This window comes from Filicampus tigris, chromosome 3, assembly GCF_054856515.1.
Source record: "Filicampus tigris isolate MCC_2025a chromosome 3, RoL_Ftig_1.0, whole genome shotgun sequence".
Lineage (NCBI taxonomy): Eukaryota > Metazoa > Chordata > Actinopteri > Syngnathiformes > Syngnathidae > Filicampus > Filicampus tigris.
Window position 1 is genome coordinate 184,156 of NC_141219.1, and position 24,727 is coordinate 208,882.

General features: G+C 51.7%; 3 protein-coding genes across 3 annotated transcripts; all 3 read left to right on the forward strand.

Moving 5' to 3' along the window:
- The first annotated feature begins 591 nt into the window (after positions 1–591).
- Positions 592–9,895, forward strand: katnb1 (katanin p80 (WD repeat containing) subunit B 1). Its single transcript, XM_086025292.1, has 20 exons — positions 592–706; positions 1,684–1,777; positions 1,956–2,086; positions 2,183–2,300; positions 3,429–3,529; positions 3,646–3,687; positions 3,765–3,848; positions 4,752–4,867; positions 4,936–5,004; positions 5,677–5,827; positions 6,764–6,969; positions 7,041–7,189; positions 7,252–7,302; positions 7,376–7,419; positions 7,538–7,735; positions 7,808–7,948; positions 8,721–8,797; positions 8,880–8,954; positions 9,145–9,261; positions 9,316–9,895. The coding sequence occupies exons 2-20, from the start codon at positions 1,735–1,737 to the stop codon at positions 9,455–9,457; spliced, it is 2,055 nt and encodes a 684-aa protein (XP_085881418.1). The 5' UTR covers positions 592–706; positions 1,684–1,734; the 3' UTR covers positions 9,458–9,895.
- A 1,560-nt stretch (positions 9,896–11,455) lies between these two features.
- Positions 11,456–18,992, forward strand: cog8 (component of oligomeric golgi complex 8). Its single transcript, XM_086025293.1, has 6 exons — positions 11,456–11,955; positions 14,369–14,576; positions 14,772–15,134; positions 16,150–16,593; positions 17,717–17,885; positions 18,560–18,992. Exons 1-6 carry the CDS (start codon positions 11,486–11,488, stop codon positions 18,808–18,810), a joined length of 1,905 nt encoding a protein of 634 aa, XP_085881419.1. The 5' UTR covers positions 11,456–11,485; the 3' UTR covers positions 18,811–18,992.
- Positions 18,993–20,343: 1,351 nt separating this feature from the next.
- On the forward strand, positions 20,344–24,537 carry gtf2a2 (general transcription factor IIA, 2). The gene is made up of 5 exons (XM_086026793.1): positions 20,344–20,704; positions 20,838–21,105; positions 23,348–23,452; positions 23,673–23,799; positions 24,380–24,537. Exons 2-5 carry the CDS (start codon positions 21,034–21,036, stop codon positions 24,403–24,405), a joined length of 330 nt encoding a protein of 109 aa, XP_085882919.1. The 5' UTR covers positions 20,344–20,704; positions 20,838–21,033; the 3' UTR covers positions 24,406–24,537.
- Positions 24,538–24,727: the final 190 nt, after the last annotated feature.

The following is a 24,727-nucleotide window of genomic DNA, read 5'->3' on the forward strand; positions in this document are numbered from 1 at the left end:
CTGTAGTTGCGGTTTCCCTTGGAGGGCCTGACTGTGCTTGCTACTGTGTGACACAAAAGGACTTGGCTGGGTTATGCGCATGCTTTGCGGGCGCCTACGGCCACCCGGCTCGCACCTACGGCCAGTAAGACGTTGCGGCACGCTGGCCACCCCGGCCACCCCAGGGACAATTGTATGATTGCGCCACTGACAATTGTATGATTACGCCCCTGCATTTGGAAAATTGGGCACAAATAATAATTTATTCAATTTATTCAAAAATGCTGATAAACCTCCAAAATGGATTTTACATGAAAGCGGGGTTACAAAAAAAAAGTTTAAATATTGAAACAAAAATTCACTACTAGGTGAACCTGCGGGTGCCGAACCGCCAGGACGCAGCGGTGCACTGTAGTAGAGGAAACATGCCCCAAACCCAATCCCCCCTAATTTTTTATTTTTTATTTTTTTTATTGGGGGCCACTCAGAGTGTTGGCGCGGGCCTCCAATTGCCTGTGGCAGCTTTAGACCGGCCAACTGTGAAATCGTCCATTTTTTCATATCTATTTTTTTTAAATCCCTCCCAAACTTTAATGAAATCAAATGGCAGCGGGTGGCCTCAGTGTGACGTCATCGGCAGTGGACAGTTGCTAAGCTGCGCACGCGCGCCCATTTGTCAACAGTCTTCTGTCGTCATCGTGGTTCAAGTTGGAGCTCGGCTGAGTAGGTAAGCAACGAGTCGACGTTTGTGAGACTCGCTTGAGCTTTTCTCGCTTGAGTTTTTCTCGCTTCTTTGTGCTTTTGGCTTGTTGTTGCTAGCTATTGATGAGAACGCCTGCAGGCGGCTAACGAGCTAGCCTCGCTAGCCTCAACTTGGAGGCGTTTGCGCTCTCGTCTCTTGCTACGAAGCGTTCGTTCGCCTCTTTTTCTGGAAGCTTCGTCCGCTCGGCGTCTTTCCAACGACCGACGTGCAGCCGCTTTTACAGTAGTCAACTTTGGTTCTGTTGTCGTTCATGCTGAGCTATTGTCCAACTCTTTCTTGATGGTGTGTTGGGAGCCAGTTTGGACTTGCAAGCAGGCCTGGTCGGCAACTTTCAAAAGCAAGCAAGCAAACAAAATCCTGGCGCTACAAAGCCCTTATGAGATGTAAAGTGAGGACAACACTGCATCTCTGTTTTTGTTTAACCTGTCTGTATAAAACCTAGCTTGTGCTTCATTGATTAAATCAATGAACTGCTACGGCGAATACAAAATGTAATTTCTGCGTGTATATATATGTATATGTATATATGTGTATATATATATATATGTATATATGTGTATATATATATATGTATATATGTGTATATATATATATATATATATATATATATATATATATATATATATATATGTGTATATATATATATATGTGTATATATATATATATGTGTATATATATATATATGTGTATATATGTATATATATATATGTATATGTATATATGTGTGTGTGTGTGTGTATATACTTGAAAATTTCCCCACTGTGGGATCAATAAAGGCATTCTTATTCTTATTCTTACTCTATGTATGTTTAGAACCACAGTGATAGCAATGCTTGTTTTGTTTGCCCGCCTATGGCGTTTCACATGATATGTTAGCATGAAGCTAGTTGGATTTTGTAAGGTAAAGTTCCGTGGTAACCTTTTTCAAATGGCCGCCTCAGCTCAACAGAGGTCGGGAACGGACAGCGGCGGGCGAGGTGCGCAGCGTCGTGATGGCGGCGGCCGCCGGCACCACGAAGATCTCCTGGCGACTGCGTGAGTCTCACTTCCTGTTGGTCCCTACACATCATCCGCTACGCCGGCATCGTCCTGGTGGCTGACATCTGTCCGCACGTTGCATCGGGCTCCAAAGGGATCGCTTGTCACCATGACGACATGGCGTGCTCTTTCCACCTACAGTTCATTGTGTGTGTGTGTGTGTGTGCGTGCGCAGAAGAGTTTGAGGCTCATGCCAGTCGCGTTTGCTGTGCCTCTCTGGGCAAAAGTAGGGGCCGCCTGCTGGCGAGCGCAGGCGAGGATTGCAAAGTTAACATCTGGTCCGTCAGCAAGGCCAACTGCGTCATGGTACTTCCTGTGCACCGACGCCCGCCCTCTAGCAGCAGCCAGTGCTTGTGATTGTGTTTACCACTGTGTGTGTGTGTGTGTGTGTGTGCGTGCCAGAGTCTGCGCGGCCACAGGAAGGCGGTGGAGTGCGTCCACTTCAACACGTCCGAGGAGAAGCTGGCCACCGGCTCGCAGTCGGGATCCATCCTCGTGTGGGACCTGGAGGCCGCCAAAAGTCAGACCGCTTGCCGCTCGTCTTTTCCCCGCGCTGCACCACTTGTGCCTTTCCCGCTTTGCAACGCTGCGCGCTTGCCCACCTGCCATTCTCTTGTGTCTGCTGCGCTTCTCGCTCCACTCTTTCGTACAAGATTGCGAATGCAGCCGTCCCCCCCACCCCCCGTCATCACTTTTCACTTTTCTTTCCCTTTCTCGGGCTGCGGCTATCAAATACTTTGCCATTTGGATATCCTACTGAAAATTCTATCCAATAAGCGGGGATTCGGGTTAAAAATAATATTGATATGTTATATTTCTCCCCCAAACTCATTCTTTCCTTGGTTCTAAGTACTGAAGACAAAAGACCACATTTCCGCTTAAAAATGAACGTCCCAAAACTTTTCACATAACGGGGTTTCCGGGTTGCGTTACGGACATTCCGTTAACGTGATTGTTTTTTTTTTTTTTTTTTTGAACGATCAAAATTGGACTTTGTTTTTCACTCTGGAAACATGAGTGAGATTGAGACAAATCTCTGCCCCTAATTTTTGGTCTCCGAGGCAAAGTGACAGCGTCAGCACCACAGCGGCGACTTTTGCCGGCTAAAAGGACACACGCGAGTAAGGCTGGCTTGCTAAAAATCCCATCCGTTGTAACGCCAAGCGTATCAGGCTGTGGGCATCAAAGTGCGCACAGCCATTTTTAGGTCCGCTGCCTTTGAATCGGACGGCTCTCGCCGGCGCTTAAGCGCTGCGAGCTAGCGCTCGCTCAACGCCGGCAACAGGCGGGCGCCGTACAATACAGCCTGGTTTTTTAGCTGCCTTTATTGGTGATGGAACCTGATTTCAGGATGTGGACTTCATAGTTGCCACTTTCAAATCACAGGCGGACCGCCTACAGGCCGGACAAAAAGGCGGATAGACGAACGGCGGAAGGGTGGCCCGGCTGCAGGCGCTAAACGGGCCGCCAATTTTGAGTCAAATGCCCAGCTCTGCTATTACGCATCAAGCTTTCAAATATGCACAAATCGAGTGGAACTGCATACGAGGGACGGCTGCAGTTGGACTCGATCTGTCTTTTCAAGTTTGTTTGGAATGAGGACGTACTTTGAACCCTGCTGTGTGTGTGCGTGTGTGCGCCCTTCCAGTGCTGCGAACTCTTCCGGGACACAAATCCAGCATCACCAGTTTTGGTTTCTATCCTTGCGGAGACTTTTTGGTGTCTGGCTCCACCGACACCAACATCAAGGTGTGTGCGTGCGTGCGTGCGCGCGCGCGCGGGCATCTCTTTTGCGTGTGGTTGTGTGTGTCATGTCTCATGTCATGTGACTGTGTTCCACGTCACGTGACCACGGCTGGCGTCAGATGTGGGACGTGCGGAGGAAAGGCCCCATTTACAGCTACAAGGTGAGATGACGGCCGGCGGCGTCTTGGACTGACCCGCTTGGTGGCTCGGAGGTCACGTAACCGCCGCCCTCTTCCAGGGTCACACCGCGGCTGTCCGAAGTTTGGCCTTCAGCCCGGACGGGAAGTGGTTGGCGTCGGCCAGTGACGACTGCACGGTCAAGGTGAAAGGGGCGCCGTGTCGACTTTTCAGCAGACTCCAAACTACGACAATAAACCACATGGTTGTGGCCCGCGAGCTTTATGCTAGCATGAATGCAAAATGTCATTGACATGCTAATGTCATGGTCGAACACAAACTGTCGAGCAACTGAGCCGCTACGAAGGATGTTGGAGCATCAGAAGAAGCCCATTCTTGTACTGCCTCCGTGTGGCACAATCGCTTTCATGCTTTACGCTCAATTTATGTTATTACCGGAGCCGAGCATCCCGCCTATGTGACGGACCGGACCGGCCCGTCCGTCCGCCTATGACGGACGCCCATTTTGTAGGCGATAGACGATAGACTGGGAACTTCAAAAAATAGACGGACTAAGCATAGTCGGACGGCCATTTTTTCCCTCTATATTTTTGGCGGTGAGGCTTCAATGGCTGCGGCACGGTTTCCGTTTCCCGAGGCTTCTGATTCCTGAAAGGAGATGCGTTTAGTCCGGCCGCGGTGGCGAGGCTTCCGTGGCGCGGTGGGGCTTTCGTTCCGAATATCGTTCAGCGGGGGTGGCGCCAGCTCCGTCTTTGCACACGCTGGAAACGCTAACGGAAGCCCGTTTAATGATGACTCTTTGCTCCGAGCGGACAAAATGGCGGCCAATAAACGGTCCGGGAAATTTGAGTCAGATGCCCAGCTCCGGTTTTGACTCGCTTTCTCCAAAGTAGGATGTCATAGACAGAGGCGGGCATTCCGTCTGACCGACGGACGCCCGTTTTGCTGACTTTAGACGGGGAAACTTCCAAAACGAGACGGGCTAAGGAAGTGGACTTTGGTCCGTCCGTGTACCGCCGGCGACCCGTTTTGGGAGGTTGTAAAGCGTCTGCCGGTCTGAGCCCGTTGTTGGCGTCTTGTGCGACAGCTGTGGGACCTGAAGCAGGCCAAGACCATCACGGAGTTCACGGCGCACACGGCCGCCGTCAGCGCCGTTCAGTTTCACCCCGACGAGTACCTGCTGGCCTCGGGCGGCGCCGACAGGTGCTGCCGCCGCGCCGCGATTTCATCAATGAGCGCCGCGATTTCATCAATGAGCGCGGTGTGCGCAGGTGGCTTCGGCTGTGGGATCTGGAGAAGTTCTGCCAGGTGGGAGCGCTGCAGGACTCGAGCGCAGTCAGGTGAGTCGCCGCCGCCGTCCGTGTCTGACGCGTGAGGACGATCGTCACTGGAAACGTCAACGAGTGTGACAGACGGAGGGACGAGATTGACCGCGGTGCGGCTTGAGCGTCGGACACAAAATAGCATCCCGACAGAAGTCAAACGGTGAATGTGCAGGCAACCCGAATTCCCACGGACTGCTATCGGATAATCAAATGCATCGAGCGCCGTTTTGTCCCCGGATGCTTGATCTTCAGAATGTCCACAAGCTCCGAGTTTGAGCCTCGTCTCCACGGCGTCGCCATATCCCGCCGACTCCTTATCGGAGTCGTCGTCGGTTCAGGCGCGAGTCGAGCGCTCCGAGCCGGCTTCCGCCCAAACTCCGCATTTTGTCGGACCGCGGCCGTCGCAGAGGTGGCCTGTTTCTCCCTGTTGTTAGCTTGTGTCTGTCCAATGAGAATGGATGCGACGCTAGCACGCGGAAAAGAGCGAGAGTAGCAACAGCGCCCGGGCGCAATGAGAAGGGCGGGAGTCGACGTCGGGCCGAGCGATCGGCTCCGCTTTGGTCGGAGAAGAGCTGACGCGTTTGCGCTCGGCGAGCTGGCCGGAGAAAGCGCCGCCTCCGACCGCTCGGCGTCAGAAGACCGAGACGGCGAGCGGCCCCGCTCTAAGCGTCCTCTTTGCCTTGGCAGGTGTCTGATGTTCAGCGCCGACGGCGGCTGCCTGTTCAGCGGCCACTCCGACGTGCTGCGCGTGTGCGTGTGGGAACCCGAGCGCTGGCTGGACGCGGTGCCGGTGGGCTGGGGGCGGGTGGCTGACCTGGCGCTCTGCAACCAGCAGTTGGTGCGTATCGCTTCGTCTTCGCCAAAGACGGGGGGGTGGGGGCTCGGTCAAAGGCACTTCAGTGCCACATTCACGCCAGTTTGATCTCACGTTGACCCTGACCACTGCTCTATCCAATTAATAAGCTCTCAATAACGACCATTGCGAGAGCCCCCCCATTGTTTTGGTGCTAATAATGACATTGCAAGTCCATTTGTAAAATACCTCCATTGATCGTGAGTGAACTTGTCACCAAACATATCAGCAGTCTGCAATTGCTTCACCAAATGGAGTGCAATTGCAACAGGAGTGTGAATTCACTTTTTTTCATTTCCACACACGCAACGGACACATCAAAGTGGATCCCCGGTCATACGCCTGGGCTATGAATCATTTTGGGCTGGAACGTGTCCAGTCTGTGTGCAATGGGGACAGGTGGGCCAACCCTTGCTAGGGGCGGAATCATTTCGGCCTTGACCCGATGTACCGTCTCTTCAACTACTTGCGATGAAGTAGAAACCAGAGATGGGCATTCCGTCTCAGGGACGGACGGAGGGAGGACAAGAAGTCTTTTGAAAAGGACAGACCAAGCGAGAGCGGAAGCGGAATTTGGTCCGTCCGTGCAATCGTCCCTAGAATCTTTGCAGCTGACCTTGTGTCCAAATCAAATTCCCATGCGCAAAACCTGTCTTGGAGTATTGATCAGTACAACAAATACAAGTCCCAAAACTATGCATGAGTAAAAACATGAGCACCGGGTTGGACCTGTGTCTCCCGTGGGACCGGGAAATCAGGCCACCCCCCTTGGTGAGATCAGCGCCACCCCCCTTGTGCTTGCATTCTTGGGCAGTCTCATCAAAATAGCCGCATAAGAGGATATCTTTGAGTGGGATCCATTGGCATTTGAGTTGTTGTGTGGCGTGTGCGCGCGCCTCACCTGTCTTCTTTTTTGCTCAGATTGGTGTGTCCCACCAGCTGAGCAGCGTGTCCACGTACGTGGTGGACCTGCAGCGCGTCAAGAGGAGCGCCGCCAGCGACGGCGCCAACACTGAGAAGGAGGCCGCCCCGGGAAGCGCGGCCACGCCGGCGGCGCCCGCCGACGCCAAGGCGGGCGGACTGCGCCGCAGCTACGAGCGCCCGACCTCGGCGTGCCCGTCTCAAGGGTGGGACGCGGGGAGGGGCCGAATCCGCCGCCGAATCCTATCCTAATCTAGTCTCGGGATGATGTCGGCAGCCTCAAGAGGAGCGCCGACGCCGAGAGGCGGAGTCCCGAAGGCGAGAGGCGCAGCCCCAGCGAGGACGAGGCGGATGAGAAAGTTTCGTCGGCCGAAATCCACGACGCGCAAGACTACCGGGAAATCTTCCAGCCCCGCAACGCCATATGTATGCCCGCCACGTCCGGACAAGTGCCGACGTCACGCTCACGCCGACTGTTTTGCCCTCAGCTCGGACACCTCCCAGGATGTCGGAGCCTTTTCCCGCCCCGCCCGAGGACGGTGAGTCACGTGGCTGGCTCGTCGCGCTTTGATGCCATCGTCTGACCGCCGTCGCCGTCTTCCTCCTCCTCAGAACCAGCCGTCAACAATGCGGCGCTTTTACCCGACCAAGAGCCGGTCAGCCAGCCGATACGACGGCCTCCCCTTCCAAGAGTGCGCGGCTTCTGAAAGTGTGCGTTTGCGCGCGCGTGCGTGTGTGTGTGTGTGCGTGTGCGTGCGCGCGCACGTCCGACAGGGTTCCGCGTTAGCCTCGCCCGCGCCCGTCCAGAGGGTGGAGCCGACAGTGGTCGCCTGTGCCAAACGGGCCGCCCCGTCCGCCGCCGGCCAGGTTGTGCCGGCCCCGTCCGCCGGCGAGCGGGCCCCCCCGCCGCCCCAAATCTTCCCGGTGGGCAGGAACGAGCCGACCGGTCTCAACGTGGCCGACTTCCTGTCGGTGAGGCTTCCTCGCGTCTTTGTGCTTTTCTTGCGCACTTGTGCTTGCGGCCATTGTGCGTTTTCCTTGCAGGGGCGCCGTCGCGGAGTCCTGAGCGAGAGCGAGGTTTTGAATCACATCCAAAACGGCCACGCCACCATGCGTGTCATGCTCAGCAATCGGCGCAAGAACCTGCAAACGGTCAGGGACGTGTGGGCCCGCCAGGGCATCAAGGTAAGACGCCAAAAATATCCAGCCCAAAAAGGATTTCACATTCTTGCAAGAAGCCGCAACAAGCATCCAAAATAGATCTTCATGTTTGAAGGACTACAAGTATAAAACGAGATTTCTTTTTGATTGAGAGCTTTTTTTTTTCTTTTTTTTTTTTATTTATTTGAATCTCATAAATGCCATATGCACACGTCGCCCCCCCCCCTCCCTTTCAAAGTCCCCAAAAACGGTGGGATGCACGCAGTTGCCTTAAAAAGTCACATCCTGTCATGTAGGGCTGTTGTCAGTTGTTTGAATCCTATTTAATGGCATGAATGTCATAGTTAAGTCGCGATAATCGCAAATGAATCACACATTTTATGTCCAACATTTTTTCTTCACATCTTTAATAGTCTTGTTAAATTGGACACATATGTTTACCCAAATCAGATATGGATGTATCCCACTGATTCAGTCATTTTGAATAGATATACTTATGCAAGTTCAAATGAGTGTCAACTATTGCGGCGTCATAGATTTGTGGTGAGTCGTTTTTTCTGCCACTAGTTGGCATCAGACTTTCATGTTGGATGTTCGTGACCAGAACAGTACAACTTTGTTTTCAAATTAAGAACAAATGAATTAGAACATGAAGCAACTCATGGACTTTTCTCCGTTGTCTGTAAATGGTTGCCAGCGCCCACAAATGTTTTCATGACATTTCTGACTGCAAAATTGTGTTTGTGAGTCTTCCATTTGTGTTAGGTTGCCAAATAATGTGCGATGGTATCCACAGAGCGCCCTGGATGCCGCCGTGGCCATGAATGACCTGTCCATCGTTGTGGACGTCGTCAACATCATCAACATGCAGCCGTCAGTCGCACGCACGCACGCACGCACGCACGCAGACACTGTGTCTGTTCTGCTCGACATTATACTCACTGTGCGTATTCAGGTCGCTCTGGACTTTGGACGTGTGCGCAACCAGTCTTCCTCAGATTGACACACTGCTGCAGAGTAAATATGAAAGGTCAGTTGTGCTGCTTGCATTTACTGCATTTTGCCTTAAAGGTGTGTGTGCGTTTAATGTTTGTGCTTCGTGTGTGTGTGTGTGTTTTATGAATGTTTGTGCAATGTATGTTGGTGTGTGTGTATTTGTCTGTACGCGCTTGTACATGCGTATGTGATGCATGTATGCGTGTTTGTTTGACGCCTACCAGTTACATGCAGTGCGGCTGCGCGTCCCTGAAGATCATCATGAAGTATTTCTGGCCGCTCATCTGGGAAACGCTGAGGGCGGGACCGTCGGTGGGCGTGGACGTCACGCGAGAGGAACGGTGAGTCAGCACGTGACCCCCCGGCGATTCTGAGAGTGACCTCTGACCCTTCAGGCAGCAAAAGTGCCGGGTGTGCTGCAAGCATCTGCAGAACATCAACAACGTGGTGAAGAGCAAAGCGGCGCTGGTGGGGCGGCACGGCTCCGCCTTTGGGGAACTGCGGATGCTCATGGCGCAGCTCGACCAACACCTGTGAACGCCACGAGATCCATATTTGGACGGTCACCTACCGGGGGACTTGGCGCCACGGGACAAATTCTGGTCTTCTTCACATCGGAATTTTGATGTCCTTCCGAAAATGTCCACTAAAAATGAACCGATGAATGATCGCGAACGCCACGATGTCAGCATTTTGAGTGGAGGATCTGTCTCGGTTCACGTCGTCCCTTTGGCCAATTTGGGAATCAGGAAATATCACTGCATCCAACTCTCATCTCGTGATCGATAACAGACGATTCATTGCCTTTGCTGTCATCTAATCGCGAGATGGGCACTTTTGATGCAGTGGCGCATGTCGTGAACACTTTTCGTCCACTCCATCAAAATGACGATTCTTCATTCCTAATGTCATTGTTGCACTTTGATTATGTCATCACACTTTTATGCATTTTGGAAATAAAACGTTTGAAGACGACTTAAGTTAAGCGTGGTTACCATGACGCTTTATTGGTGGATGCGGGGTTTTTCCTAGGTCAAAGTGGCAGAGGTTGTGAGGAGTGCTGCACCCACATTGGCTCAAAACTGAACTTTTTGGGGGGTGGGGGAGATTACAGTATTTTTTTAAAATTATTATTATATGCTTTCATGTTGTGTGATGTTATTCTAATCTGCCAAGTCAAAAGCCCTCAAGGATGGCAGGAACGTATCGTCACTGTGAGGCGGAAGCCGCCTTTTGGCCAAATTTGGCCAACGTCACGTTTTGTCACAAATCGTGTTCACGGTAACCGGGTTGTCTGGAATGATGACATACATACATACATACATATATATATAGTCCATTCAAATTTAAGTACGTGTCCGCACGCTGCTCCAGTTCTCTACATGTATGTATGTATGTGTATATATATATATATATATTTAAAAGAAAATGCCTGATCAATACTAATCATACTGTACAAGACGAAACTTATTTGTCAGGAATGCCAAATCCGCCATCAAAACATCATGCCAGCCGCAAAATTTGATTTTATTTTGACATTTAACCATTGTGTCTGATCTGTAGTGGTTCACCGCAGGCAGAGCCTCTCCTGACTGACGACTTGGGCCTGCCTCTTTGTCATCAGGAATTGTCTGCCATGTATCATATCTTAGATTTAAAAAAAACATTAGAAAATCTCTTCCCGCTCAACACCTATACAGTATTAAAAATGGTTTTACATTTAGCCTACGTCTAGTAAGAGCAAACGCCATTTCATCTGTGGCGCGCTGTCTTTTTGAGACATTGTGAAAAGATTCGACTTACTGCCACATGTACTCAACAGGCAACATAGCCATAGGATATGAAAGCCTTCTTACATCATTTTTTTTTAAAGGCTGTCATTTTTTGTTGATTCATCCCCAGTACCATCTGCCGGTGATATTTTTGGAATGAAAAATAGGTACCTTGGTTCAACAAAAGTTGTTTTCAACTGATCTTATCAAAACTCACCTAAATGGAGACAAACGTAGTGAACGTAGTCCCTCAACATCATGCCGACAGCATGTGTAACAACTTTGTGATGGGTTAGGATTTGTGTGATGCACTTATTTCGTCACTTGAGGAGATATGAGAAAATAGAATTGTTTGTAATGACATTTTGCTTGCATGCCTGCTGAAAAAAATGGTGGTGCTTGCAAAGTGTGGTCTCTTTGAGGCGCCGCAGAGCGTGTGCTTCAAAATGCACGCGCTTCCAACTTAAGTCGTTGCATTCTATTAGTTCACCACTAGATAGCAAGTGCATTTTAAACACTGCCTCTTTAAGCACAAATCTAAATAGTCAGACATATTTCATGGCTTCATAAACAAATCACCTTACAGGATCTTTCGGCGCGTGCGTGTGCGTGTGCGTGTGCGTGTGCGTGTGCGCGTGCGCGTGCGCGTGCGTGTGCGTGCGCGCGTGTAAAAAAAACAAAAGGAGTTTTTGGCTTCTCACTCGTGGTGGTCAATGACTGACAGTTCATTTGGAGGTCGCCGGATGGCGATGAGGAGCAAGTTTGCACTCGGGCAGGCGCCTTGAGATACAGGATGACGAAGAGGACGAAGAAGAAGAGGAAGAGGAGGAAGAGGAGGAAGACGACGCGGAAGCGGAAGCTGAAGCGGCAGGACGTGTGGCATTCGGGCGTTGTTGTGGTAGTTCGTTTGGTGGTGGCTGTGTTGTTTCCGGCCATGGCGACGGTGGACGTGGAGGACGAGAGCAATTTGGCGTCCGTCTTCCAGGACTGCTTCCCGGACAGTTGGAGGGACAGAGCGGACCTGGCGGCCTACTTGGCGGAGCTCAGCTCGTTCGGCGTGGACCAGCTGGGCCGCGAGCAGGAGCGGCTGGCGGACGAGCGAGCCAGCATCCTAGAGCAGACCCGACACTTGGCCTTCGCCAACTACCACACCTTCATCCGCACCGCCGACTGCACCGAGCGCATCTACCGAGACTTTGGCCGCGTCGAGACCGCCGTGTCGCGGCTGCTCGACAAGCTGCCCGCCCTCGGACAGAGATGCCGGTCCGCGTCCAACACGCACACGCCTCAGTGTCACTGTCTGGCACTTGACTTACGATGTTCCGTTCGTGAGGTCTTGTTTATTTTTCCGCTCTCTAGTTTGGCGGCAAGCGATGCCGTTTGGAACGGCACGGGGATTCGGAGAAGTACTGACGCGTGGAACTGCCAATGTGGGGAAGACAGTTTGGACTGAACCGTGTCGCGCAAACGTACTGCAAACTCCGTTCAACATCTTGGTAAAGTCGTTTGAATGTATGATCTAGTCGTTCCACCGCATTGGTAAATTTGTTGGAACGTATTAGTAAAGTCTTTCGAGCGTATTGATCAAGTCGTTTGAACGTATTGGTTCGAGTTGTTAGTATTGGCAAAACGTAGGCGAGGCGCTAAAAACATTGCATTTTGAAGGAGATGTCTTATTCTATTTTAAGATTCCTACAGTTAACCGAAGGCATATAAACATGTTGGTAAATATATCATCTTGTATATGCCTATAGTTAAGAGAGTCTACCCAACAACAAGCGCTTTTGTCTGACAGTACAAAGGCGCATGCCAACCTATACGCCTTCAAGCTTGCGGGCCTTGATTCGAAGGCTTTAAGCTGCAAGTCCCATACCGACAGGTGCACTTTGTGCCATGTTTAACTGCTCTCGTGGAACGTAGAGGCTCGAACTTTGGTGTTAAAAAAATATATAAAATAACAAAGCATTGTAAACCTCCATTCATTCGTCACAATTTCCCAAACAACATTTGCAGTGTTTGAAATGCAATACAATATAATACAATTTTATTTATATAGCGGCGCATTTCATAACAGCTAGGGCTGTAACAAGGCACTTTCCGATACAATAAATAAAACAAAAACAGTAAAAGGCTGTGGTACATGTATTACTAAATATAGGCAGAAGTAATATATCAAATATAAATAAATTGACATAAAACACGATATACAATTGACACCGGGAAAGCCGAAAAATTCAGGTCTTATCAAAAGCCAGAGAAAAGAAATGTGTCCAAATCACAGCTCTGTACGTTGCTTGAAGGTAGTCAAAGACGGTCCCTTACCCATAATGCGCCGCACGACCGACGGAGATCTGCAAGTGCTCTATTGTGCTATTACCCCGTGGCATTATGGGGGGAAAAAAATCTGTTTGTTTTTTGTTTTTTTCAGCATTTGGCCGACATTTGACCAGTACGTCGGAACGACTTTAGCACCACGTTCAAAGGAATTTGCAGTACGGTCCAGTCGAAAGTGTTGAGCCCGCAACGGCAGTGGCGCACCTCTGTCGAGCAGACCAATCGCAAGGGCTCGCCCGGATATGTTGGCAATAAGCAAGTGCTGCTGGTTCCCTCGGATTTGGAAGACGCTTGCTAGCAGATTTTCAATCGACCAAATCACACAAAAACCTGCCCAGAAAGGCCCTTTTTTTCGTACCTGCTAAAAAGTCCCTTTGAGCAGAAGCTTTCTTGTGACTTTCCTGATTCTCGCTGCGTTGACGTGGCCATCCAAGCGCGCGCAGCCTGTCTCGTTTTGGGGAACTTTGGTCAGTTTGCCAATTTTTCTCCCGTGATTGGGGAGTCGGGAATGAGTGGATGAGTGGTTGACAACGCAGTTGCGTTTAGGAACTATCTAGATCCACAAGTTGAAGTGGCCGCTCCAAGCCGACTGAACATTTTGACTGAGCGGCGTCTTGCAGGGCTGCACGATATATCAAACAAATATCGGTATCGCGATGCTGTCTCATGAAATATGCATATCGCAAAGACATGCAATCATTTCCTTCTGGAATTGTACGCTTTTATCTGAATTTGACTGTGCATGGCCACCCAATAGTTGAACATTATCGAGGGGAATTACAATTGATTAACTAAGAATACATTTAGCTCGCTAAATTTTGCTACATGAAAAAAATGTATTTCTTTCATTAGATAATAAAAATGTCGTTTCTTTAAGAACATGTTAAATACCGCGGTAATATCGATATGGCTATATTCAACAAGCATATGGCATGTTTTTCCCATATCGTGCGGCCCTAGCAAGACGTCTTGTCGGGTTGCTCCTGCCGATATCCTGTCATTGGCCCTCACCATGTCCCACTCACCTGCATAATCTCATTCAGCAATTGTTTTAATTGGTTTGTCTGTTCCCAAAAAAATGTAACTTTGTCCCGTTTCCAAGCCTTCATTAAAAATCAGGACAATAATTCCAATTGACAGTTCCCAAGATGCACAAATTGCGAACATCCATCAGTAAAATTCAGACAAAAGATGTCAACGACTGTTTGCCAAAGTAAAAGCGCATGTTTACAAATGTCATATTTTGAAAGAAAAACCCCGCGATGATAATCGGTATTCTTGTTCTCACGGAGAATGACAATACGTTGGCGCTGACGGCGCTTCCTTGCGCGCTTGCCTTCAGGAGCTTTGCCAAGGAGGCGGAGCAGATGTCGGCGAGCCGCCGCATGAACACGCTGACGCTGAACCGCCACACGGAGATCTTGGAGATCCTGGAGATCCCTCAGCTGATGGACACGTGCGTGCGCAACGCTTACTACGACCAAGCGCTGGAGCTGGCCGCGTACGTCCGCAGGCTGGACAAGAAACACGGCGCGCTTCCTGTCATACAGGTGACGCACGCACGCACGCACGCACGCACCTTGAATTACTGGACAGCCGGTATTGGCGCTGAGTGAAACCTTGACTTTTTGAAAACCCCCTAACCCGTCAAACGGGCCCGTGGCGAGTCGCTACGTCGCCGTTGGTGTTCCAATGCCGCCTAACCGTTCACGTTGTCTCGTTTGTGTGTGTGTGCGCGCGCTCAGGGCCTGGTGCGCGAAGTGGGTGAGAGCGCTCAGCTGATGCTGCTCCAGCTCCTGCAGCAGCTGCGCAGCGACGGGCAGCTGTCGTCGTGCCTGCGCGCGGTGGGCTACCTGCGCCGCATGGACGCCTTTGACGAGGCCGAGCTGCGCGTCAAGTTCCTGCAGGCGCGCGGCGCCTGGCTGCGCGCGGCGCTCGGCGCCGTACCCGACGCCGACGCCTACGCGCACATCAGCAAGAGTGCGGAGGCGTGCCGCGTGCACCTCTTCGACATCATCACGCAGTACCGCGCCATCTTCTCGGAGCAGCACCGCGCGGGCGCCGCGCCGCACCAGGCCGACGTCCTCCACGGCTGGGTGCTCGCCAAGGTGCCGTCCGTCCACGTTTTGCCAATGTACACAAATGCCTGTGATAAAAGAGGATACCAGTGCGTGGCACGGCTCTGATTCGGAAGGCAACGCTTTCGATGACCGGTCGCTCAATGGACATTTCTCCCTTCACCCGCAGTGGCGAGCTGCGTCTCGTGACCCTAAGAAGATGGGTCCCCTGAGGTTGGGGCTAGGGCGAGGGCTCCTGAGTTCCCTCTGCAGGGCGTACGGCCTCTCCCTTTGCTCACCCGGGAGGGGCTCGGAGCCGAGCCGCTGCCCCTCCGCAAGGAGATGAGGCGGATGAGGCGGCTCGGGCATCCGCTCGGGATGCCCCCCCCCCGGGCGGGGTGTTCCGGGCACATCCCGGCGGGGGGAGCCGCCGGCGACGACGACCCCTCTGTCAGTCCGCCCGCCGACCTGGGAAGGCCTCGGCATTCCGCCAGAAGAGCCGGACGAAGTGGCTGGGGAGAGGGAAGTGGCTGGGTCGAGGGAAGTCCGGGCTTCTCAGCTCAAGCTGCGGCTCCCCGCCTCCCACCGAAATGCATGGATGGAGCGCGTGTGACGCGTGCCTACTAGTTGTGCTCCCGCTCGTAATGGAAAAGACGTTACGAGTCGGACACTGCTTCTACTGCTGCGCTAAATTCTCTGACTAGTGGGAAGAAAGTGTAACTAGTATGTGGACCCTCAGCTGATATTGACTCGGCGCTCAAGCTCACAGCAGCTTGCTTGTGACATTTCTGTGCTCGAGTAGAATGACTATGTCACAGGTGAGGCCAAAAACCGCGATGGATAGCTACTGCCGTTGAAGCGCGGGACGCTAGCTCGGAAAAACGGAAACTGACAATAGCGGTACTGTTGGCGCACCGTTGTTCGATAGTGCGCAGCTTAGTTTCCGTAGTGACACAAAGTTGCGGGACTCCCAGTTTGCCCTACTAGCGAGGAGGGCGAACGCGCGTAGGTACGAGCGACTCGTCCGTCCGTGCCGACCGAGACGCTGTGTTTGCTGTGTGCGCAGGTGTGCGAGTTGGTGGAGGCGCTGGAGCGCGACCTGCGGCGCGGCGCCGGCGCCCGACTGGACTCGCTGGCGGCGCAGTGCATGTACCTCGGCCTGTCCTTCAGCCGGGTGGGCGCGGACTTCCGCGGCCGGCTGGCGGCCACGCTGGCGCGGGCGGCGGCCGAGGCGTTTGGGAGCGCGGCGCGCGAGGCGGCGGCGTGCTTCGACCGGGACATGAGCGCGTACGCCCCGGTGGCCGCGCCCTCCGTGCCGGGGGCCGCCTCCCGCCCGGCGCCGGCGGACCCGCCCGGAACGACCGCGGCGCCGCCCGCCGCCCTCCTGGACTTCCCGCCGCTGGGTCGCTTCCTCAACCGCATCCTGGCCGCCTTCAACGACCTGCGCCCGTGCTGCCCCCTGGCGCTCGCCCAGGGCGTCACCGCAGACTTGCACCGCGCCCTCTGCCACGTAAGACACATCGCACTCGCGGCCACAAAGTGGCCTACGGGGGGGTCACCATGAGCCGACGATACGTCAAGCGTGCGGCCCGCGCGAGAAAGTCCATCCGTCCGTTATCGCAGCCTTTGCCAACCTTGCCCGCTTACTTGACATGGGCAAAAATCTCACGGCACGCCGCTTTGCAAAAGTCTCACAAACGGGTTGATTGGGTACCTTCTGCGCAAATGCGCGTCGCCCTTCTGCCTGCTACGAAACGTCACTGGCGCAGTAGATGAATGAACAATCATATTTGTAGTGTTTTGTTTTTTTCAATTGAAATAAGTTTCCCGCAGCACACCTGCTGATCTCTGCCGGCACGCCGCTCGGGAATTATCCGAAGCGCACTTTGACAATTGTTGCCGCTTGTGTCGTCCACCGAAGGCCGGCGTGACAACCACTTGACTGGCCCCGTGAAGGCGGCTCCTGACGGCCGTGCGCTTGTGAAGGCTGCTAGCGGAGCCCTCTGGCAAGAGAAAACGCTGCCGACCGTGCCACCTTTGCCTTCTTCGCTTGTCAAGTGCCGCTGTCAGGGCGCCGCTAGTTTGTCATGTCATCCCATCGCAGTTTTTAGATCTTGTTTGTCAACCCACACTTTTAAAGCATCTGTCGTGAAAACAAAAGAAGTCAACATTTTATTCAGATAAATTCAATGAAAAAATTGGAACAGTATACAACTATTACTCAGCCGCGCAGCGAAAGTAGGAAGAATATAAAAGAAGCCAATCAACTAGTTTACAGCGACTCCCAACTTGATAATCAAGCGGCGAATATTGGAAGAGGTTTCTTTTTGGACGTCGTCGCACCTGCTCTGGTCCCGGTGGCCCCGTCTCGGGAGGCGAGCGCCAAGCGGCGGCTGACATTTTTGGGGCGGCGCCCAGTCGTCGGAGGCAAACGGAACCAGAGCGGGAAAAGGCCCACTCTGATTGGCGCCCGCGTTACCGATTGACCAAATGGCCGTAACCCCACCTGAAAGTGGTCGCTGCCGCCGTCTCCAATCGCCCGTCCGTCCAACAAATGTGGCTCAACGTGCATTTTCACGTGCGTGTCGTGTCGGCTTCCGGACAAGTGCGGTGACGCTCGTGTCTTCCGGCAGGTGAGCGGTCAGCTGTTGGCGTTCCACCGCGCCGAGGATTCGGCGTTCAGCGACGGCGAACGCCAAGTCTTTGTGCGCATGTGCCGCGTCTACGCCCGAGACCTGCTCCCCTTCCTGGACGGATGCCTGCAGATTCTCTTTCCCGCCCAGCAGATGGCGCTCGTCCTCGGTCAGAAGCCTTCATTATCATCTGGGATGTTCCCTCCCACTTTTTGTCGGAGCCACGAGTGCTCGACTCCTGAGTTGTCGCAGATACGGAGTACCGGTAGCGCTCGTACTTTGAACTCCTAAGATTTCCCCCAAAACAATGACGGATCATTTTCATCAAAGACCAACATATCCCAGTATAGTAGTTCCTTAAAATTGCATGAAATGAATGGCGGTTTTCTGTTATCATTGATTCCATTTGTCCATAAAATACGTGTCTTGTGTAGAAGGCACAGGAAAATGAAAGAATGGAACAAACAATCCAGTGGTCAGAAGACATCCCACCGCAATATAGTAAGAATAAGAAGGCCTTTATTGATGTACAGTTACAGCAGCAAAGATATATATACGCCCGTGCAACAACTTTTCAAGGACTGCAGTCAAGTGCAAAGAATTGAAAGGAAATTGTGTGCAGGATGTCTTTCAATGTAGCTGACCTCCAAAATGGCAACAGTATGGGAGTGGGAGTCATTCTGAACGGGATGGGACAGGATTTAAAAAAAAAAAAAAAAAATTCTATGGTCCGGGATGGTACGTTTTTTGGGGGGTTTTTTTCTGTGCGTGGGAGTGTGATGGGGCAGGAGTGAAAATCCACTCCCATGTCACGCTCTAATGTAGGGCTGAACTTGTGCGCAGGTGTTCCGGCGTCTCACATGCTCAGCGGTGAGCGTTTGGGTCGCGTGGATGTGGAACAGCTGCTGGAGCCGCTCGGGTTCTTGCTGCCCGATGACGAGGGAGCCGCGTCTGACGTCGGCGCCGAGGCGAGCGGCACCGCCTCCGTCTCGGCGCCCGCCCGTGACGCGGCCGCTGATTCGCTCTCCGGAGACGCGGAGGGTGCGGCGCAAACGATCGGACTCGAGTGCGGCGAAGACGGCCAAGAGACTTGAGAAGCTGCTGTCGTGGCAACCGGAACCCTGAGCACTCACGAAGACCCTTTAACCGAGGAACATCTCGATCGGCGGAAAATGCCGTCGATCCGTTCCGTGGTGGGTGTGGCCGACAAACAAGAGGGAGGTGTGTTTCATTTGTTTTTTGGAACAGAAAAGCCAATAAAATGCACAATGAAAAAGGGTGTGGCCTATTTCAGCCAGCATCATCATAAACCCAAAGTCAAACAATGAAGAACACTTATGGAAAAAAACGAGTAGCTGAGTGAAAAAGCCCCGCTTCCAATTGTCTTCCCCTTGGTTTCATTCTCATTTCTCATTCTTGCTCATGAGAAATGAGCAATGCATGCATGCATGAGAACTTAATCAGATTAGTAAACTCAACTCCGTTTTTTGCCAGTCAGATTTCTGCAGGAAAGGCCATTGGGTTCAAAATTGGTGGTCAAAAGACGTCTAGCACTTAGAAAAGAGCAGTACCACATGTCGCAGGCAGAGGGCACACTTCCTGTATGGTTGAGGTTAGTTGGGTTTGAGTCAGTCAAGACTTTGTAATTTTCGATATCATCAAATTAAGTGTAGGGGGGGGGGGGAACCCTTGACGTCACAAGACGGCGCATCATTAAAGCCGCCAAGGAAATAGTTAGGAAATAGAAAAGGGGCGCCGTCAAACGTTTCTGTCCACCTCACGTTGAGCCATGCCTCCAACTGCGCCCTGTAGCCAGTGGTGATGCTGCATTCGAGGAAGGTGGGAAATCGGACTTATCCCACACGGGATAGGCTCCAGCACACCCGCAACCCTCGTAAATGGTAAACGGGCTGTCACTTGTGAAGCGCTTTTCTACCTTTGGTACTCAAAGCGCTTCACACTGTACCTCATCTGCCTCCTGATGACGCGGCATCAGGAGCAACTGGGAGCTCAGTATCTTGCTCAAGGAGACTTTAACATGGTCACAATGTCCGGGGATGATCGAACCCACAACTTTCAGGTTGGGAAAGGACCACTCCACCACTGAGCCATGCAGTGAGGAGAAGCGCTCTGGATCATGGCTGGATTCGCTCCGTTCCTTCGAAGCATTGGAGGGGAACGCAAACAACAAAGACAGCTGCTTCCGATCAGTTGTTTGTTGTTCTGGTTCATCACAACACATTTTGACCTCCAGCAAACCTTCTTCACAATGTCCTTAATTTACATAAATAAAGGAATATCTTCAAAGCATTTCATTCAATGCTGGGAGAGAAGGGCATATCTTGATGTAGTCAGCACAAATCATGTTTTGTTACTTTGTTATTTTGAATAACCTAATGAATGTAATAATAAAGGCAACGAAATATGTGTTTATGATCCTTTGCCTTTGACGGTCTGTGTCTCCATGGGGGTCGCCATTGTCGAATGACGTCACATTGAAGTCGGTCCGTGGACTCGGGGTTCCCCCCCATCTTCACAACTCGGACCTTGCGGTGTGAAGGGGCTGGGGCGGAGCTATGGTTGGGCCTAGGTGTGCACAGGCCCACCCAGAATGACAGACTGCCCACCCAGTGAGATTCAAGAAAAAATAGATACTTTTTTTACATTTTGAGTCAATTATTATTCAATTATTTTTTAATTTTTGTTTTGTTGTGTGTTTTTTTCTTTTTATTTCATTGAATATTAAGAATGGTATAATTACGGTTGTCTAAGGAAGATCTGAACTTCATATTATTCACTTTGTCATTTTATTTGAATACGATGCGAAATGAGTGAGCGGAATATTCAGGCCCACCCTGATTTTTCCAGGCCCAACCATTAGCCACGTCGTGGCTCCGCCCTTGGTTCAAAGCAGCGTCGAATCCACATTTCCAAGTAGTAAGTCGGAAAAGTCCGACTTGTCACCTTCCTCGAATGCAGAAAGTCCCTGTAAGTGCAAGCGCCTTCTTTTTCTTTTTCCTTGGTCCTTTTTGCTTTTATCCTTCTCCAACTCAAACAAGCTATCCGTCTGTCCTGTCTGTCCTGTCTGTCTGTCTGTCTGTACATTCCTCGCCTGCACTAGGTGGCGCCACTGGATCGCAACGCACGACCGAACGTGTGAAGAAGAAGTTGTTTGGCTATCGACCGCTGCGCTCGAAGAAGAAGAATTGGAAGAAGACGGCGACCCTGTTGCCGTCGGTTGTTTGCTCATCTCCGCGTGTTCGCCGTGAGCTCAACGTTGTCTTGCTTTGCGGCGTCACACCGGGCTTCGGTGGAGCATGGCGTACCAGTTGTACAGGAACACCACGCTGGGAAACAGCCTGCAGGAGAGTCTGGACGAGCTCATTCAGGTGAGCGGTGAGCGGTGAGCGTGCTACGCGCTAGCGCTAGCGCTACTGAGCTTCCGCTGGCCGCGCGCGCACGCACGCACGCGCACGCGCGCGCGACTTTCCCGACAAAGGGACACTTTGGCCGTTCGCTTGTTCAGCTTGCCAACGAAAGAGGCGCGCGCCTTTCTTGTACTGGATGTTTCCACATCTCTTTGCGCTCGCCATCTTGGATGTGCTGAACGCTTTGCACGCCCCTCGAGGAAGGCCTCGAGATGCCTCAGCTCCCACAGCACAGCTTGCAGACCTTCCTCGGCCTCCCTGTTCACACGTCTTGTTTGTCTTCCCCAGACTCAAGCACTGAGGCCTTGTCTACACGTAGCCGGTTTTTTTTAACAACCGTATATCCCCCCGCCTGCGTTGGAATATACACATTAAAAAAACGCATCCGCACGAAACCGCGGAAGTGCGTTTTCAAACGCACGCCAAGCCTCTGGGTGGCAGTAGTTAGCCAAATACTGTCCATTCAGAAGGAACTTCCGTCATTTGACGTCACTTCTACGAAACCAAAAACACGGAGCCAAACAAGAGGTCAGAATTGCTTTTGAACCTTTCAACGAGAAGCGGTGGTTGATTGCGGACAAGTAAGTAAGCAAAGAGCGCATCGAGAATGGCTATAACCAACGCAGCGCCGTGAGAATCCATGTCGACTCGCGTGAAAACACAAGTCGCGCAATGACGTCAAAGCATTGTTGTCGCACGGTGACGACGTCAATCTGCGGGTGTAACCGTCCACAGCAAAACGCGGATCCGGAGACATCCGCAAATCTCCACAGCGGCCGGAGTTTTGCGTTTTCACTGAAAAAACTCCGGGGACGTGTGGAAGGTGGGGCTAAGCGCAGGCTTATATCCGTCCGGCGTTTTCAAAAAAACCCGGCTACGTGTAGACGGGGCCCGAAGCATGAGCTGCGGGCTCAAGGTTTCGATAGGTGCTGTTGGGGCCTTCCTTGAGAGCTGCGAGCAAACCTGCGGACTTTTGCAACTCGAGCATCGGTGGAACAAAGGCATTTGTGGGGGTGATTGTGTTGCAAATGAGTGAAAGATTCGAATCTTGACTTGTTCAGGCTGGAAACGTTTGGAAAGTTCCTGTACTTGGGGTGAAATCTGGCCTCGTATAGTTGAACACAAAGCTGCTGTATTTGCAGGAAGCTCCGACTTGTTCTGTTGGAGGAGTAGCAACGGGTCGAACGCGACGCGCGCTCGTTGCAGCTTTTGCCATCCAATTGAACGACGTTTATTTTGCCCGGCTGTCTCCCTATGCTGCTGGCGTAGATCCGACAGAAAAACAACATGACGTTAGTCATCGGCGATAATGCTTTGAACATGTACGTTCACTTTGAAGCAAACTGTACAGGGTTTTTTTTCCTGGCTCAAATTGAGGCAGAGTTGGTACCACGGGGTTGTCAAGAGGATACATTTGGTCGCATGTTCCGTACTAAAAGACAGACGAAAAGCTTTGGAGACGCCGCCGAGAGCTCATGCCCGCTGGCGTCAGAAGTAGGCATCATCTTGTTCTACCGGGTGGCGGGTGTGATGTTTCTAAGTGGAGATCGGGTAAGCTTTCATTTTAGAATAATACATGTTATAATTCTATACAATATGTATAACGATTCTATCCCTAAGCCGTTATTTATCCGTCTAAATGCTTTCATATTAGTGCATATTAATGCTTCATTTGTCTTCAGCATTCTGTCATCTGATATTGGTTGTTGTAATAAGGATTCATGGTTGAAAAATACAGAAGAAAATAGCTTGGGGGGGGGGGAATCACAACCCGTATCGCAACCCGTATCGCAATTATTTGGGGAAAAAATCACAAGTAGATGATTTCCCATAATCGTGCAAATCAAACATTAACCTGCTTGTACCATCAGCCAGGGCAAATCAGGATGCGGAGAGCAGCGTCTAGCGGGGGGGAAAAACACCATTTGGCCTTGTTTCTTCTTCGGCAGTTGCTTCAGGGCGCACCGCTGTCGAAATAGCGCCGCCATAGTGGCGAAAGCTGCAACTGCAGCTAAAATAGGTTGCTGCCGCAGAGGCACATGGATTGCTCAAGCAACGGAGCAGGAGCTTCACGCTGTGTTGAGCGAGCACAATCGCTCTGGCGGGGGGCACAAAATGTCTGCTGCTTTGTGAAGTGCAACAAAAGCATGTGGCAAAAGTGTGTAAGCGTTTGCAAGTGTGGGTGTGTGTCTTTGTCCTTCAGACGCAGCAGATCACCCCCCAGTTGGCCCTGCAGGTTCTTCTTCAGTTCGACAAAGCCATCAACACGGCACTCGCCAACCGCGTACGCAACCGCGTCAACTTCAAGGTGAGCCGGCCTTCCGGGACGCCGCGATGTATTTTTCCCCCTTGAATGCGCTGCGTCGCGGTCGCGGTCCGCCATCTTGCGCCTGCGTCTTCGGTCGCGCCAGCCAGGATGAGGCGCTTGCCTCCAAAGTCGATGATATCGTCGATTGCAAAGTGGACGAAGGGAGCGCGCGGGGGCCGGCCGCCTGTTGCGCGTTGTGACCTTGGGCTTGTGTTCTCAGGGCTCGCTGAACACGTACCGCTTTTGCGATAACGTGTGGACGTTCGTGTTGAACGACGTGGAGTTCCGAGAAGTCACCGACCTCGTCAAGGTGGACAAGGTCAAGATTGTGGCGTGCGACGGAAAGAGTAAGTGGTGACGCGCACGCCTTCGGGCTTCACACGCTCAAAGTTTGCAACGGTTCAATCCACTTTGGGAAATATTGAGTAGCAAACATTTAGCATGTGTCAAACCGAAAATGGCGTCGCGTGCCACTCAAGTGGATATTGGGAGGGAAATGCAGCGTCCCCTTACATCGCTCAAACTTGGTTTCCGCATGGAGTCTGCCCACCACCAACAAAGAAGCAACGGATTGTCCATTTGTATTTCAAGATGAATTCTTTGATGGGGCGAGTCATGAGATTGCATGCGTAGCCGGAAAGCACTTTTGGGGTTGACCGTTTGTCTTGAGACTTGAACTCTTGATGCTGTTGAGCATGACAAGTTGCATGCGAGCGCGGGTGTCAAAAGCGCCTTTGTTAGTTTTGTTTTCTGCAGCTCGATGTGTTTCCGTGGCCCAGCCGAAATGCGAGAATTGGTCAGTCTTGGAAATCAAGTCAAAGTCACGGAGACCTGTTTCAGAAGCCTTGCTCTTCTACGTTTGGCATCATCATAATGAGTAGCTTTAACCCCCCCCCCCCCCCCTTTTTTTTTTTTTCTCTTTTTCAGATTCTGGCTCCAATGCCGCAGAGTGACCACGCCCCCCTCCGCCAAGACCCTCAAGTGTACATATGCGTGTCATTTATGTGTGCATGTCAACTTGCAGCAATTTATTTTAGTCTTCTTTTCTACCTTGATGAAACTTGAATAAAAAAGTCCAAAGTCAACACGGACGTGTCTTGTGGGTGACCATATGATGACATGATACGCAGTATGACTTGAAAATGTCCATTGTGCCGTCTAACCGGAAGGTTTTTCTAATGTTCTTTGTCTATGTGGGATCGCGGTTAGCAGAGATGGGCGTTGACCGGAGGGTGATTTAATTTAAAATGTAAATATCTCAAATTTCCACACTGT